General features: G+C 42.9%; 1 protein-coding gene across 1 annotated transcript in view; it reads left to right on the top strand.

The window, feature by feature from the left end:
• The window catches only part of NECAB2 (N-terminal EF-hand calcium binding protein 2), a 295,013-nt gene that overhangs the window by 249,341 nt on the left and 30,565 nt on the right, over positions 1–15,107 (top strand). The window contains exon 8 of the mRNA XM_030582141.1: positions 7,642–7,721. Coding sequence (XP_030438001.1) covers positions 7,642–7,721 — 80 coding nt within the window. The remainder of the gene's footprint in view (positions 1–7,641; positions 7,722–15,107) is intronic.

Below are 15,107 nucleotides of genomic sequence, written 5' to 3'. Positions count from 1 at the left end.
TATCACTCTTTCCATAATTTCATCCACACACAACGTGAGAACAATAGAATAGGTCTATATGCATCAGGTCTTGTGCATAATTTGCCAGGCTTTCCTATCAGTATAACCACCACTTGCTTCCATTCTGCCAGTAGTAATCCTTGTCTCCGTGTATTATTATATCATTTCCATAAAACTCTTAAACTCCCTTCTACTAGGTGTTAAGCATTGCATTACCATACTCATACTCATTCATTAGCCCATTCATTTATAAGCTGACCCCCCCAAAATGGATAGGTAAAAATAGCAAAAACTGTATGACCCTTTCATAAGCCGACCCTATTTCAGGGGTTTGAAAACTTTGGCTCCCGGCCTATCAGGGTAAGCTGCTGGTGGGTCGGGACATTTTGTTTACTTGGAGCGTCTGCAAGCATGGAGCCCCTCAGCTCCCTGTGGCCACGGTTCGCCATTCCCAGCCAATGGGAGCTGCGGGAAGTGGCACAAACGGCGGCCACAGGGAGCTGAGGGGCTCCATGCCTGCAGACGCTCCAGGTAAACAAAATGACAGTGTATTAGATATTCAATTCAATGATTCCATAGAGCAGGGATCGGCAACCTTTCAGAAGTGATGTGCCAAGTCTTCATTTATTCGTGGCAATTTAAGGTTTTTGCGTGCCAGTAATACATTTTACATTTACAGGGGTTGGTGGATGGAACCCCAGACTGGCAGCAGGCTGAGTGGACCAGCGGCTGGGATCCCAGGCCGGCAGCAGGCTGAGCCGCTCAGCCTACTGCTGGTCTTGGGTTCCGTCCACCGCCCCCTGCCAGCCAAGGTCTCAGCCATCAGCCCCACTCAGCCCACTGCTGGCCCAGGGTTTCATCCATCCAGGACAGCAGCAGGCTGAGTGGAGCCAGTGGCGGGGACACCAGGCTGGCAGCAGGGTGCCACAGTAAATCAGCTCATGTGCCACCTTTGGCACACTGCCGTAGATTGCCGACCCCTGCCATAGAGTTTAAAATCATCAAATTTTGGTGTAGACTCGTTTCTAAGCCAACCCCTGTTCTTTGATGCATCACTTTTTTTACCATAAATATTCAGCTTATGAACAAGTATATACAGTACTTATACTGTCTTTCCCTGGGGCTGTATTTTTACTTTTGTCTATAGATTTTTGAGTTCCTGTATGCTGAAATTTTCATTCAGTTCATTGTCCTTATGTTCTATCCAGCCATGTAAGAGCTCACCATTTTCTTCAGCAAACATTCTTTCCCCCCCGCCCCCACAAAACTCTTTACTTGGATTTGTTTCACTACTGACTTTTTGGAACTCTTTTGCTAAAATGTCCACTGTTCCTAAGTTAGAGCTTTCAACTTTATCATTTACTATAAACCCAGCTGTGCATTTGATTTTGATTTTACTCCATATTTCATTCATTGTTTTAACTTGTTTCTCTCTCTGAAACCTCAGAATTTTTATTCAGTTTTTCACAATACAGTCTCCAACTCTCTTTTATGGCCTTTTTAATAATTCTTTGTGCCACTGGTTTATATTTTTTATCATTCATTAAGTTCTTGCTGTTTATTGTATTTTTGCTTGTTTGTATGCATTATTTCATTCTTTAATTGCTGCTTTACAATCTTCATTCTGCCAGGGAACTGGGTTTCTGAGTTTGCGGCAATTAGATTTCTTACATATAGCTAGGTTGGCTCCTGCTATAACTCCCTTTATTATCTTATTATAAAATTCCTCTAGATTATCACTTATACAATTGGTACTTAGAAACTCTGCACACTAACTCTTAGAGAGTTCCCAGTTTGCTTTTCTAAGGCTCCAGGTAGGAATCCTTTCAGTGTTTTCAACACTACCATGGTGTGGATACGTAATTTAGCATAAGGAAGTGATCATTTCCCATTCCATCTTCTTTATTGATTTTCCAGCTGCATTTACTTGCTATATTACTTGTTACAATTCCCAGATCTAAACGTGAAACTGTTCCATCCACCAAATAAAACCTAGTAGTTACTCCAGTAACGAGCAATGCCAGTTTGTGCATGTCAGTGAACTGTTTCGGGCATTTGCCATTATAATCAGTTTTCCTACTTCCCCATAATTCATTAAGGTCTCCACAAATAATATACAGGCCTTTGACACCATTAACAAACTCTTCTTGTTCTAGATTGTCTGGCTTTTTACGTGGGTTGTAAATGTTATAGATTCGTATAAAGATGCTCTTATTCTGCAGAGGAATCTCAACAATGTTGCACTCAAAACTTAAGTTGTGTACTTCTATGTTACCATAACTACAACCTTCCATTATAAATATACAGATCCCTCCTCCTCTTGTTATTTCTCTGTCCCGTCTGTGTCTCGCTGTCTGGAGTCGCTCACGATTGTGAGTGCCTACGTTAGGGCAAGGGTGACCAGATGCCCCGATTTTATAGGGACAGTGCTGATATTTGGGGCTTTTTCTTATATAAACACCTATTACCCCCCACCTCCTGTCCCAATTTTTCAGACTTGCTATATGGTCACCCTAGTTAGAGCGAAGTGTCCAAAGCAGGGCAGACACCCCCAACTGGCGGTACAGTCTCTCATTAGATTTTACCAAGCCAGTAACAGATAGGAATGCCTAAATTACTACAACAATCTTATAATTGAGTCACAGGCAGTCCTCTTAGACACTCCAGACTCTATCTTGCCAACTAGGCAAGCTAGAATATGTGATAAATGTACACAGTGTAGTTATCAGAGGGTTAGTCTAGATCTGTAAAAAGCGACAAAGAGTCCTGTGGCACCTTACAGACTAATAGAAGTATTGGAGCATAAGTTTTCGTGGGTGAATACACACTTCGAAGTGGGTATTCACCCATGAATGCGCCAATACTTCTGTTAGTCTATAAGGTGCTACAGGACTCTTTGTCGCTTTTTACAGTGTCGTTGTGACAGTGTTGGTCCCAGGATATTAGAGAGACAAGTTCCCACTTCTGTTGGTGAAAGAGGGGCTTTCGAGCCACACAGAACTTTTTCAGTAAAAGATATTACCTCACCCACCTTGTCTATGTGATAAATGGTCACTTATACCAAAAATCACAAATCCTGGTTACAGCCAGTCCCAAGAGACCAGTCACTCCCAAGTCAATTTGCATCCCAGATCACACCAAAGACAATGCTGATAGCCGATTCTATAGTAAACTTCCTAAAAGTTTATTGGCTAAGAAAAAGGAATGAGAGCTGTTGCAAGGTCAGGCAGATAAAATATATATGAACAGGTGAATCGCACTCTATCATTTCAAAAGGTACCGGAGACGTCGTAATTTGTGAGTTTCCCAAAAATCTTTTAGGGCTACTCAGAGTAACTCTCTGAGGATCTGATCTTCTAGTTCAGTTATTTTGCCCCGTTAGAATCCAAACAGTCCAGAGATGAAGATTTTTTCCTTGTGTCCATACTTGTAGTGGCTTCTCACAGAAAGCAAGATCCCAGGGTAATTACATGGGCTCTTTGAGGGCAAGAGAGAGGAGCACATTTAGAGTCTTTGATCTCTGATCATCACACAAACAAAAACCACTTGCTTTGAAATGTGCTAGAATTACTACTTTCCTATTAAAGATCTTCATTTGCATTGTACAAGGCTTCTTTCTCATTTGATGGGTTATTTAGTTACAGGGGAATACACAGTGTAAAGATTTGCTGTTTCATTTTAATAGGATACAGATAAATGAAAACAATTCCTACAGAATCCCATTGATTTTCATGAAGTTTAAACACAAATACGTTCTTATACATTCAACAATCACTTTGATCTATATCAGGGCAACCTATGGCACAGGTGCCGAAGGCGGCGTGCAAGCTGATTTTCTGTGGCGCTCACACTGGCCTGTCCTGTCCTGGCCGCTGGTCTGGGGGGCTCTGCATTTTAATTGAATTTTAAATGAAGCTTCTTAAACATTTTAAAAACATTATTTACTTTACATACAACAATAGTTTAGTTATATATTATAGACTTCTAGAAAGAGACCTTCTAAAAACTTTAAAATGTATTACTGGCATGCAAAACCTTAAATTCGAGTGACTAAATGAAGACTTGGCACGGCACTTCTGAAAGGTTGCCGACCCCGATCTATATTAATACACAAGTGAATTGGCTTGGTTTCCAGCTGTTCCACTGTAAGTGGTCAGTGAGGCCTGGGGCTTAGGCATAAATTAGCACCCGGTCTGCCAGTGCATAGTCTGATTACATCATATCCTAGAAGTCTAATCATAAGTTTTCTCACTTAACCATGTTTCTTGTATACATGTCACATCAAGTTTGTTTTCCATTTCAAACACTGTTTTCTTTAACTCCTGGCCATGTGTTATTAAACTATGTGTGTTAAATCAGAAAAACTATTACAACCATGTTGTTTGAACTACATTCTTACCTTCATTTAAAATTGCATGAATGAGGTCTATCTGGAGATTGCCTATATGCAATACTTTTCTGCCACTTTTGTTATAATGTTTAATTTTATTTTACAGACGGGGAAAAGACTGAAAGAATAATCACTTGTATCATGCATGCTATATATTCCTCTTTGCCTACAAGCAGTACATTTTCATCTGTTCCCCTTTGATTATCTGCCCTGCCCTGAATTGCATGTTATTGTCCCAGAAGCTCTTTTCCCTCACTGGCATTTTGCTCCTCCTCCTTCACTGTGAATATCTTTCGGTCGCTTCTGCATAGGATATTTTACATATCGTTTGAATTTTCTGTATCTCTCTAGTTCATTCCACTGCCATGCTGCTGCATTTTAGTTTGGGTCCTTCCATACAGTTCTCATGTGAGTGTTCTCCTCCACAAGTGCCACACCTCATTTCCCCCTTTCAGGCAGCTGCCACCTGCCCAAACCTTTGACCTTTATACCATCCCAAAGGGGCCAGGATATATGGTGTAACCGGAAAGGGTTGATAGCCTCTATTAACCCTGTCAGGTGGCGTTGCACCTTTAAATGTTACTCGGATTGTTGTGGTCTCCCCATCTCCTGCTAATCAATCACTTAAACAGCACTTGGTCCTCCCCTGTACCCCTTTGAATTTCATCCTCAGTCATGCCTAGGGGAACCCCATATATTTTGCCTTCTTGCTTCTGTCATAAATTTAGGTAGCTGGCAAATTACTTCTGTTTTCCCTAAAATTGTATGTTTAAGAAGTTTCTCAGCCTGTTGCTTATATGTACATTCTGCTAAGGAGTCTCCATTCTGCATTCTTTCAGCTCTTACTATATCTCTGATATGTCATTGAATCCATTCCACTGTTTTCCTGGGATTAACATCTCCCAACTTTACATCTTCAACTAGTAAATTGATCATTATAAAATGTCTATCCTTTTCCTTACTTTTTTTCCCATCCCTGCCTGCTCCCTCTTCTTCACATGCAGATACTTCTATTCTTTTCTTCTTCTTCCTAATCTGAAGCCATTCCTCATCCCTTGTTTCTTCTCCCTCATTTTCCAACATAACTTCCAGCCTTTCCCTCTCAGACTGTATTTCCTGTCAGCCAGTCACCAGCCTAAGTCAACGCTGGGTTCCAAGCTCCAGCTCTCAATCCCTCTCAGTCTACACTGCCAGCCTGGAGCCTGGCCAACAGCTGCCCTGGCCCCCCCAGCCATCAGCCTCCAGCTTTCACTGCCTCTCCAGACTTCCTTTCTTCACAGCACCACCTAGCTGCTCCTCAGAGGGGCTTCATCTTTAATTCCTCTGGTCCACACTGCACATGCAGCCAGGTAGCATAACTGGCCCAAGGCCCACCTTAACCCTTTCCTTGCCTGTGTGGGGTACACACATTATCATAGGACCCATCTAAAACTACAACCACGGTTCAGAACACTCTTGAGCTTTGGGGAAACTCACATGTGAACCTGGCTCTCATCTCTCTAATGAGTCAAAGCTCAACCTCTGAATCAAACATCCCTGAACCCTAATACCCCAAAACTTTGGGCAAGTCAGGATCAAATTTTTGCTGCTTGACTCCATCTCTAGCTGCTGAGTATATTCATGGGACTATTCGATGCAATGATCCGCATCCCTCTCCATAGTGCTTTCTGTCAGCATAATCCTCTCCACATCAGTTAACAAATAAGCTTGAAGAAATGTTGAGATATGAGACATATGAAGAATGCTTGCTCAACCCCATCCCTCCACACTTTCTAATCATCAGTTCTCGGTGACAGAGACCCTAACTAAATTAGTCCTTAGGGAAGAGCACCAGCAAATGCAACCGTGTTTGTGATACGTTTGCTTACTGCTGATCACTTGCCACCGCATTTAACAGTAGCAGTGTCACAAGCACTCCCAGGTTGTTGCATTCTGTGTCCTTGTCTTTTGGAACTAGAGGAGTAAATGTTCTGGGTTTGGATTTTTGCAGCAGTATTTAGGGAGCAGTGCAATCCTACTCAGCAAAGGACAGAGCAGCTCCCCAGATGGGAAATGCTTTTTCGGAAGATACTGTTTGGACAGGAGGTCACATGCTAAGCTTATTGGAGGCAAGGATGCATCCCAACTTTTCCTTCTGTTTGGAGCCAGTGCTTTAACAAGGGTCTCCAAGAAACTCACTCTAGAGCCTCGTGCTCACAACAAGCCACTCAGCTGGTCAAAGGAATGACCTTCCTGATGAACTAGTTCAAAAATCCTGCATGTCAAAGCCCTCAGGCCAGCAGGGCTGAGAACTGAACTCATATTCCCAAATGTCCAGCCACATCAGCATAATGGTGTAAACATTGCCCTGCTGGTTCTGGCAAAGTGTTTCTCAGCCAAGAGCTGATTTCTGTAACTGAGAAGAAACCTTAGCCATACTGGCAGGTCTTCTGCAGGCTATCTTGTCTGTCTATGCCTGACCCTCATCTTCTTCTACAGGGTTGTAAGTGAGATGTAAACTGCCTGGAGGCCAGGCAACTGCCGAGGGATGTCTGGTAATGGCAGGTTACAGAGGGGAACAATCAGAGAACAATGTGTAATATCTGCCTGCTACAGAGAATAATTGTTTCTGTAAGGACTGAAGTGTGACCGTTGACCCTGGGAAAGCCCTTCCGGCAGAGCTGGGTATTTGATATACATGCTGCATGGGGATTTGTGCAGGGAATCAGCATGAAGTTAACGTGAATAGGACATTAATGCAGTCCCTTGTGTTTCCTTAAGAAGGGGAGCTGATCTCCTGCTGAAAAGCTCAAAATGAAATGAGATTAAATGAGACCATTACAGTTATATACCGACACAGACCTGAACCAGAGCTCTAGATCTAGACTTTGGGAAAGTTTTTAAATCTTGGTGAAAACTGTGCGGCTGCCAAAGCCATACTGCTATGTCTAATGTTCTGGCTTGAGCAGAGCTAGTGTGTGATGTCCACCTGCACTGGGAATGGCACCTCCCAGCTGCTGTGTAAACATATCCCTTTTTAACAGTGATTTCTATTCCTTTCTTCAATTTAGGCTCAAGTATTGGTACTAGGCCCAAACCAGCACTAAACTCAAATGTCTTTCCATTGACTTCCGGGGGAGTTGGATCAGGCCCTTTCGGAGGGAAAACTACGAAACCAACCTGCTTTTAAGCACCTTAATCATATGCTCAGAGCATATATGTATGTGTAGGTTTCTTTTTTTGCTGTATTTATACTTGGCTTCTTACATTAGGTTCCTCAGAAACCAAGGAAGAAGGGCTGGAAGCTCAGATTAACAGATTAGCTGAGCTGATTGGAAGACTGGAAAATAAGGTAAGAGGGTTTTTCAAGGTTTTGGCTAGAAAAGCCCACAGACTAGTTATTCCTCAGTTTGGGAACTGTTGTGAATGCTGCATTCTTAAGCCAAGGCCTGCTCACCATTTTCCCTCAGTATTTATATACTCATAACAATGTCCAAGAGTTTATGCCAGTTACCGCACTGGGTCTGAGTCAACAAAAATATTAACACACCACAGAAAAGGGCATCACCAGTTGATGGTGTTTCAGAAAATTGAAAGGGAAACTGTTGATTTAAAAATCATATTCTTAAAAATGACTTTTCTTGCTTGTTAAAAGTGATACCTTTATTGATTACTACTGAGGCATCCAATTCCCCTGTCACCATTTATGGTGTTTCTTTACTATGTATGCTTACGTGTTGCACTTTGCTGACTTGGGCAATGAAAACAGACCAGTTTCTGGCCCTTGTGCACTAATACATTGCTGCAGCATTTGGGTTTCAAATGATGCACTGGAATTTTTATATCCAAAAAACAAACACACAAACAAAAAAAGAAGCCTGATTTGGTCATTCATTTTTGGGCAAATCCTCTACCCAGTGCATGGCCCAAGTAGCTGAGCCAGATGCTAGGCAAACATGCTGAGAGGGACAAGGAAGTTGTCTCTGTGGATCCCTATTTGCCCCTGTCCCCCACCAGAAACACTGGGGTGAAGATGGGTAGGCATGTGGCAGTGAGTCACTGTCCCTGTCCTCGGTAATACTACCTCCTCCTTCTGCTTGTCCATTAAAACAGCTCTGGATCTACTGTATGGATATGTTTACACTGCAATTAGACACCTATGGCTGGTCCATGCCAGCTGACTGAGGCTCTCCTGGCTTGGACTAAGGGACTGTTTAATTGTAGTGTAGACATTTGAGGTCTGGGACCCTTCCACCTTGCAGGGTCCTAGAGCCTGGACCCACGCCCAAATGTCTACACCAAGGGTCCCCAACCTGATGCCCAGGGGCGCCATGGCGCCCACCGGGGCATCTAAGTGTGCCGGCGTACTGGTCGGCAGACAAGCATCTCCTGAAATGTTGCCGACAAGCAGCGTCATCCAGCGTCGCCGATGAAATGCCACCGACAAAATGCCACCGAAAATCGGTGGCATTTTGGTGGTGATGCCTCTGGATGACGCTGTTTGTCGGTGGTATTTCAGCGGCAACGCCTATTGACATTGCCACTTGTTGGCAGCTTTTTGGCGGAGGCTCGTCCGCTGCCACAGTCCTCCGTGGCTCGTCGTCTGGCGCCTGCCAGACGAAAAAAGTTGGGGACCACTGGTCTACACCATAATTAAACAGCCCCTCCGCATGAGCTCCACAAGCCTGAGTCAGCTGGCACAGGCTAGCTGTGGGTTTTTAATTACAGTGTAGACATAAGCTAAGTGCTCAGAGGAAGGCCTTGGATTTGCTCCGTGTGGGCATCATCCTTCAAGCAATTACTATTGTGCTGCTTGCACATGCTGTTCTTAGTAAATACTCATAGCAGTAAGTGTTTGCAGGGTCAGGCCTTCAACTTTACCACTTGAATAAGCTATACAGAATGTCAGCACTTTTTAATTCAGTAACATCCCTAATAGCTGTGTGCCCCTTACTACAGATCTACAGTCATTCATTTTTTAAAGTAATCTTTAAGCATTCCTTATCAATTATTCTGTCTGTGTGCCACTGTCATTATAATCAGCAGTTTTTCTAAGTGAGATAAATTAGCCCTGCTTTGGTCACTGCTAGATATCCAGGTTCTAGAAGCCTGTTGATTGACCGGTATATTTTAAAGCAGCAGAAGACTGGCTTGTTTAAATCATGTTCTCTTGTCAGCCTCTGTGCAAGTTGCCTCCAGCATTTTTGTGCTGAGCTTTCATTTAGCATTTCATTAGAGGTGTTGAGCTAATACAGTAGCTCCACCGGTCCATCAGAGATCTCTTGCATGCTGAAGTGCTTGATAGTGGTTGATTTTGAGTTTTTAGTGTGTATATGTGTATGTGTGTGTACCCAATATAAATCCAACCCACACAATGTCTCAGAACTTTTTTTTTTATAGTCGCTTTGGGAAATATCATGCCATCGGTTTATATGAAGAAGTTCTCACTTAATTCCACGTCACATTATGAACCGACATTGCTATGAATCAGTTTGCACAGCTTTTTAGGATCCTTCTAGATGAAAGTCATTATTCAAATACCATAATCATAATTCTTGGGAATAACAGGAGGCATTAAAAAATAGTGATGGTAATGGGCAATCCAGAAGATTGCTGAAAGAAATAACACAGGGTGAGTCTGCAGTCAGAAAATACATACTTTATACTTGTAAAGTGAGCAAATTTGCTACAGATTCTTGAGAAGACAATAAACGTGGAACCCCATGATCCGTTTTTAGTAACCTCCCGGAGCAGAGCCACACTTTAAGTTCTAGGGAGTTCAAATGAATCTGTCATCCTGACCCTGGTTTTGGTGCCATTGATAACTTCAGGTGCTAACATATAGTTTGATTTGTTCTCCCCTCTTGTTCTCGGCTGGTGAGTCATTTTCTTTAACTAGCACTATGGATATGTGCTTGATGCTTTTAACTTCCCTTGTTTCAACTGATGCAGTTTTGCCTCACAGTCTGTTGCTCCTCCTCAATGTCTGGTACCTTATCCTGGGGCTTAGAAAGGCAGGGCACACATGCCTCCAGTTTAACATGCATCTCTTCTTCTAGTGCTTTAATTATCCATAAAGCCGTATGTTGGGAGATTCTTCAAAGGTACTCAACTTCTAAGAAATCTGGTTGGTTCTTCAATTGTGCTATGGACTTGGTCGACCCCAACATCTTTCCTGTGGAGGGTTAACCAGACCTTGGCTAGCTCTTAAAGATCTTCTGTACTAGCTTTGCCTCTTCCCGGATCTTCTTATGTTTTGGTTCAAAAATATATTGACATTTTCAGCATGCTGTGATTTCAGGAAAGCATTAAAAATCCAAGAGCTGAGAAGTGTTTGTTCTCTGACCTTGGGGGAAACTATATAAAAAATTCCAAAGCAGCCCCAGAGAATTCTCCTTTCAGATTTCCAAATTGAAGAAAGATCAAATGAGAATAATAGACAATACAGTGAGAGAGGGAGCAATATTTGCTTAGAGCTGTTTTGTGAGGAGGCTTGAGTTTGAATTCTGTTAATTCAGAGAAGCCAGGGAGATGGATGATCAAATATCAAGGTGCCAGGTATATTTCTTAACATGGTCAAATTACACTTCCACTACAGATACAATCCCCTCATGTTGAGGGTGAGCCCCACATCAGAAAAGCCAGTATGTTACCTGAGTTTCCTTACAGGCTGGGAGAACAGGCAAGAAATCTGGAATCTATGGGTAAAAACAGTAGACCACTGTTGATCCCAAATGCATCATCATACGTGGAGGGGAAGTGATCTCTTTAGGGTGGATATTGGTGCTGGTTAAAAACCACAGAAAAAAGTTTCCAAAAGCACCCTGTTAAAACTAAAATGTTTATCATTCTCTAAGCATGACAGGAAAAGAAGAAAACAGTAAATGGAAAAAAATTCTGGATTTTTAAAAAATTTTCTGTCATTCTTTATGAAAATTAGAAGAATTTTGACCAGAAGTATCCTTATCCCTTTATAGATGGGTTACTTTGCTCATGATAGAAGGGAGATAAATCACATGAGTCTGAGGGAGGAGAAAAGGAGCTACTGGAATTCCAGCCAATCAAAGCGTAAATTGCCTTGAAGACGTGTCTAATGACATAGGTGATTGTAGTGAATTCATCAGTGGATCAATATCAGGCTTGCTCTAGATGGCTGAAAATGTCATAGGCAGAATACACCCATTACAGCCCCAAGAAAACTAGGAAAACTGAAAAAAAAAATATAAAACATATCTACAGAACTGTAAAGTGAGATGATATTTAACAATAACTTTAAAAGAGAGAGTCTTTGTTTTAGGCTTTCTGACTCCATCTAGTGATTGAAAAATAAAACTGCATCTTTACCCAGTGTCACTGCAGAAAGTACTTATTTAATAAAAAGGTAATAATTTTACAGTAACTTAAAATAGTCTTAGACCCCAGTCAACAGATACATTCCATGGCAAAGGAATAGAAGAGAATAGAGGAAATACTCCCTTTCCAAAGTAACCTCCTCTAATACTAGATAAAGTAAAAGGTAAGCCTCAGATAAAGGTCTGCCAAAGCGGTAGATAGATACTGCAAAAGTACTGCAAATGTCAACCTCAGTTTAAATGCAAAAGCAAATAATTGCAGTTAAAGCATAAGTAAAAGTTTAAACTACTTTGGAAATCTCTATGCAAATACTATGCTTCTCTAGAAAAGAGAGGTCCACAGACCTAGCTTCTGGATCCTTCATAAGCAATTAAAACATTTACTTCCATTTCCAATTATCAACTGAAGCATCCTCTTTGTTTCTGTAAGGTTTTCTTTCTCCATTTATAAGTAGTCAAATCTTGACTACAATTCCAAGCATAGTCTTATTCATCCCAGCTACAGTGATGGAGCAATATCATAGAATGTCAGGGTTGGAAGGGACCTCAGGAGGTCATCTAGTCCAACCCCCTGCTCAAAGCAGGACCAATCCCCAGACAGATTTTTGCCCCAGATCCCTAAATGATCCCCTCAAGGAGGGAACTCACAACTCTGGGTTTAGCAATCTAATGCTCAAACCACTGAGCTATCCCTCTTGTAATACAGTCTTTGGTTGCCTTTTTGTGTGTGCTTTTTTCTTTGTAGCACAAGCCACACATTTGCAAATGGTCCTGATTTCTGGAAGTAATTGGGACACTGAGTGCAAACCAATTTTTGTCAGGGGTGGCTTTAGGCATTTTGCCATCCCAAGCACAGCAGGCAGGCTGCCTTCGGCGGCTTGCCTGCAGAGGATCCGCTGGTCCCGCAGCTTCGGCGGACCTCCCACAGGCGTGGAGACCAGTGGACCCTCCACAGGCACGCCTGCCGGAGGTTTGCTGTAGCCGCAGGACCAGCGGACCCTCCACAGGCAAGCTGCCGAAGGCAGGCTGCCTACTGCTCTCGTGGCGACCGGCAGAGCTCCCCCAGTGGCTTGCCACCCCAGGCATGTGCTTGGCATGCTGGGGCCTGGAGCCGTCCCTGATTCTTGTTACTAGCTACCATCTGAGAGCTTGCTGCCCTATTTGGAATGCATTGGTGGCCTCAGACTAGATTTTGGTGGAACAGTTGCAGTTTTCATAGATAACTTTCATTTCTTTAAAAACTTTGTTGTTTTTTTCAACCATAACCAAACACTCATTTAAAATGTTTTTTTGTAAAACTAAAAAAATGAGACTTTAAAATGTCATGTGAGCTATGAGCCCCTTCTGAACATATAAATAGCAGAGGACTGATAGCAAGGCATTCTCTGGGGTTTCTCTGGCTCTGGAACTCTCTTCCTTCCTTGTTCTGCCAGAGATCAGATGAAGGCCTTGTCTTCACTGCTAATAAAGGTGCTTTTTTTAATCTCAGGGTGACTGATGTTTGTGAGCTGTTCTGAGGTAAAAGACAAGGTACTTCAGTTTTACCACCAGGTAACTCATCGCTACTAACCCTATTTACCTCTCAGTTAAACTGAAGTACCTGGTCTTCACTGTTTTTATCTCAGGATAGCTCCATGCATGTTAGTTACCCTGAGGTAAAAGACACCTTTCTTAGCAGTGAGGACAAAGCCTTTAGTGATTGTACAGGATTTATTGTCACAGCTCTCCTTGGGGTAGGAGAAAGATGATTGGGGGCTGATTGCAGCACTGAATTGTTGTTGTGATGGAAATGCTGGTGGGAACTGATGTTCTCCAAAATGCTTTTTTCCCTTTTTCTGTAGTTCTAATAAGTTGTGAAGATAGCAGTTTGTACGGGGAGCAAATCCCATTGTGGTCCTTCAGCCTATTGAATTGCATTGTGGTTCTTCTAGTCCAGTGGTTCCCAAACCCCCTCCTAAATATGAATATTTCCAGGGATTTTCTCCTTTTCCTGAGTATAAATTACAAGAGCAGTATAAAATTTGTTTTATGACATGCTTATTACACACTATTTATTATTAATTATCATTTATCATTACAGTATTTTTATTACATTATGAAAGTGGCAACACTCTTCCAAGCTCTCACTTTCATAGTTTGTATCACTTTGAATAAGTCTGTTATAAGACAAGGCTCCTATGTTTCATCAAGGCGTATCAGATGTGAGACAGCAGAAAGGTATTTAAGAAGCCAGCTCAAAGAGTTCCTCCTACACAAGCATTCAGGTCTTGAGCAGTCCAGGCAAACAACGCATGTTACAACAAAGCTTAAACTTGTTCTTCATAATAATTTAAAAAACAATACTAGCTGCCTATTTAATTTAAAAAACAGCAAAAAATATCCACCTCTCTTTCCATTTCTTATAAGGAGTCTTTAAGTTTAAATCTCTCAGTGTGATAGATAGGCTTGCTTTGATCTGCTTAGCTCTTGGAAATCCAGGGACTCTGGGCTGCTGGCCCTGTGCTCCTTGGGGTCCCTAGGGACAGCTCTGTCCGCCATTAGGGAATTTTTTCCTGAGAACCCCCTGCAACATTTTGTGAACCCCATGGGGTTTCCGAACCCCAGTTTGGGAGCCACTGTTCTGGTTCAACTCAGAATGCTGGATGGTTGCTTCGCCACGCCGCCCGGGGAGGGGAAGGCAAGTGGGGCAATTTGCCCCAGGCCTCACAGGGGCCCCATGAGCCCTAACTCAGCGGCAGTCCGGATCTTCGGCGGCAGCAGGGGGGGGCCCTTCAGTGCTGCCGAAGATGCAGAGCAACTGAAGGGCCCCCCGCCGCTGAAATGCCCCACGAGCCCTAGCCTGGCGGCTGTCCAGGTCTTCGGTGGCATTTCGGCAGCGGGGAGAGCCCTTCAGTGCTGCCGAAGACGCGGAGTGACTGAAGGGCCCCCCACCGCCGAAATGCTGCCGAAGACCCGGACTGCTGCCAAGTGAGTACAAGCGCCGCAGCTCTCCTGCTTTGCCCCAGGCCCCCTGAATCCTCTGGGAGGCCCTGGTGCTTCTTAATCACAAATAAATAACTCTTTAGTTTTGAGTTGCATTTTTACAATGGAGGAGACTAATTAACACCCACACACACATACCTCACCCCCCTCCCACCCTCTACCTCCCACAGCTAGTCCCCTGCATGCTAGTCGCTGAGCTGGGTAGGAAAATAGAGTGATGGAGGCCTCTGCAGAGGGATTGTAGTACCACATTCTTGTGTTTGAAAATGAGTAACACAAAAGATGCTTTCAAGAGGAGAGAAAAAGCAACGTCTCTTTGAGAACACAACATGCCTCTGCTTTCCTTATAAACTGGTAAATTTCACAAGTCTAGTTTGTTTGATATTTGAGAGTCTCTCAAAGGG

This window comes from Gopherus evgoodei, chromosome 12 (assembly GCF_007399415.2).
Source record: "Gopherus evgoodei ecotype Sinaloan lineage chromosome 12, rGopEvg1_v1.p, whole genome shotgun sequence".
Taxonomy (NCBI): domain Eukaryota; kingdom Metazoa; phylum Chordata; order Testudines; family Testudinidae; genus Gopherus; species Gopherus evgoodei.
The sequence above is the reverse complement of the archived record's forward strand: the minus strand, read 5'-3'. Positions and strand labels throughout refer to the sequence as shown.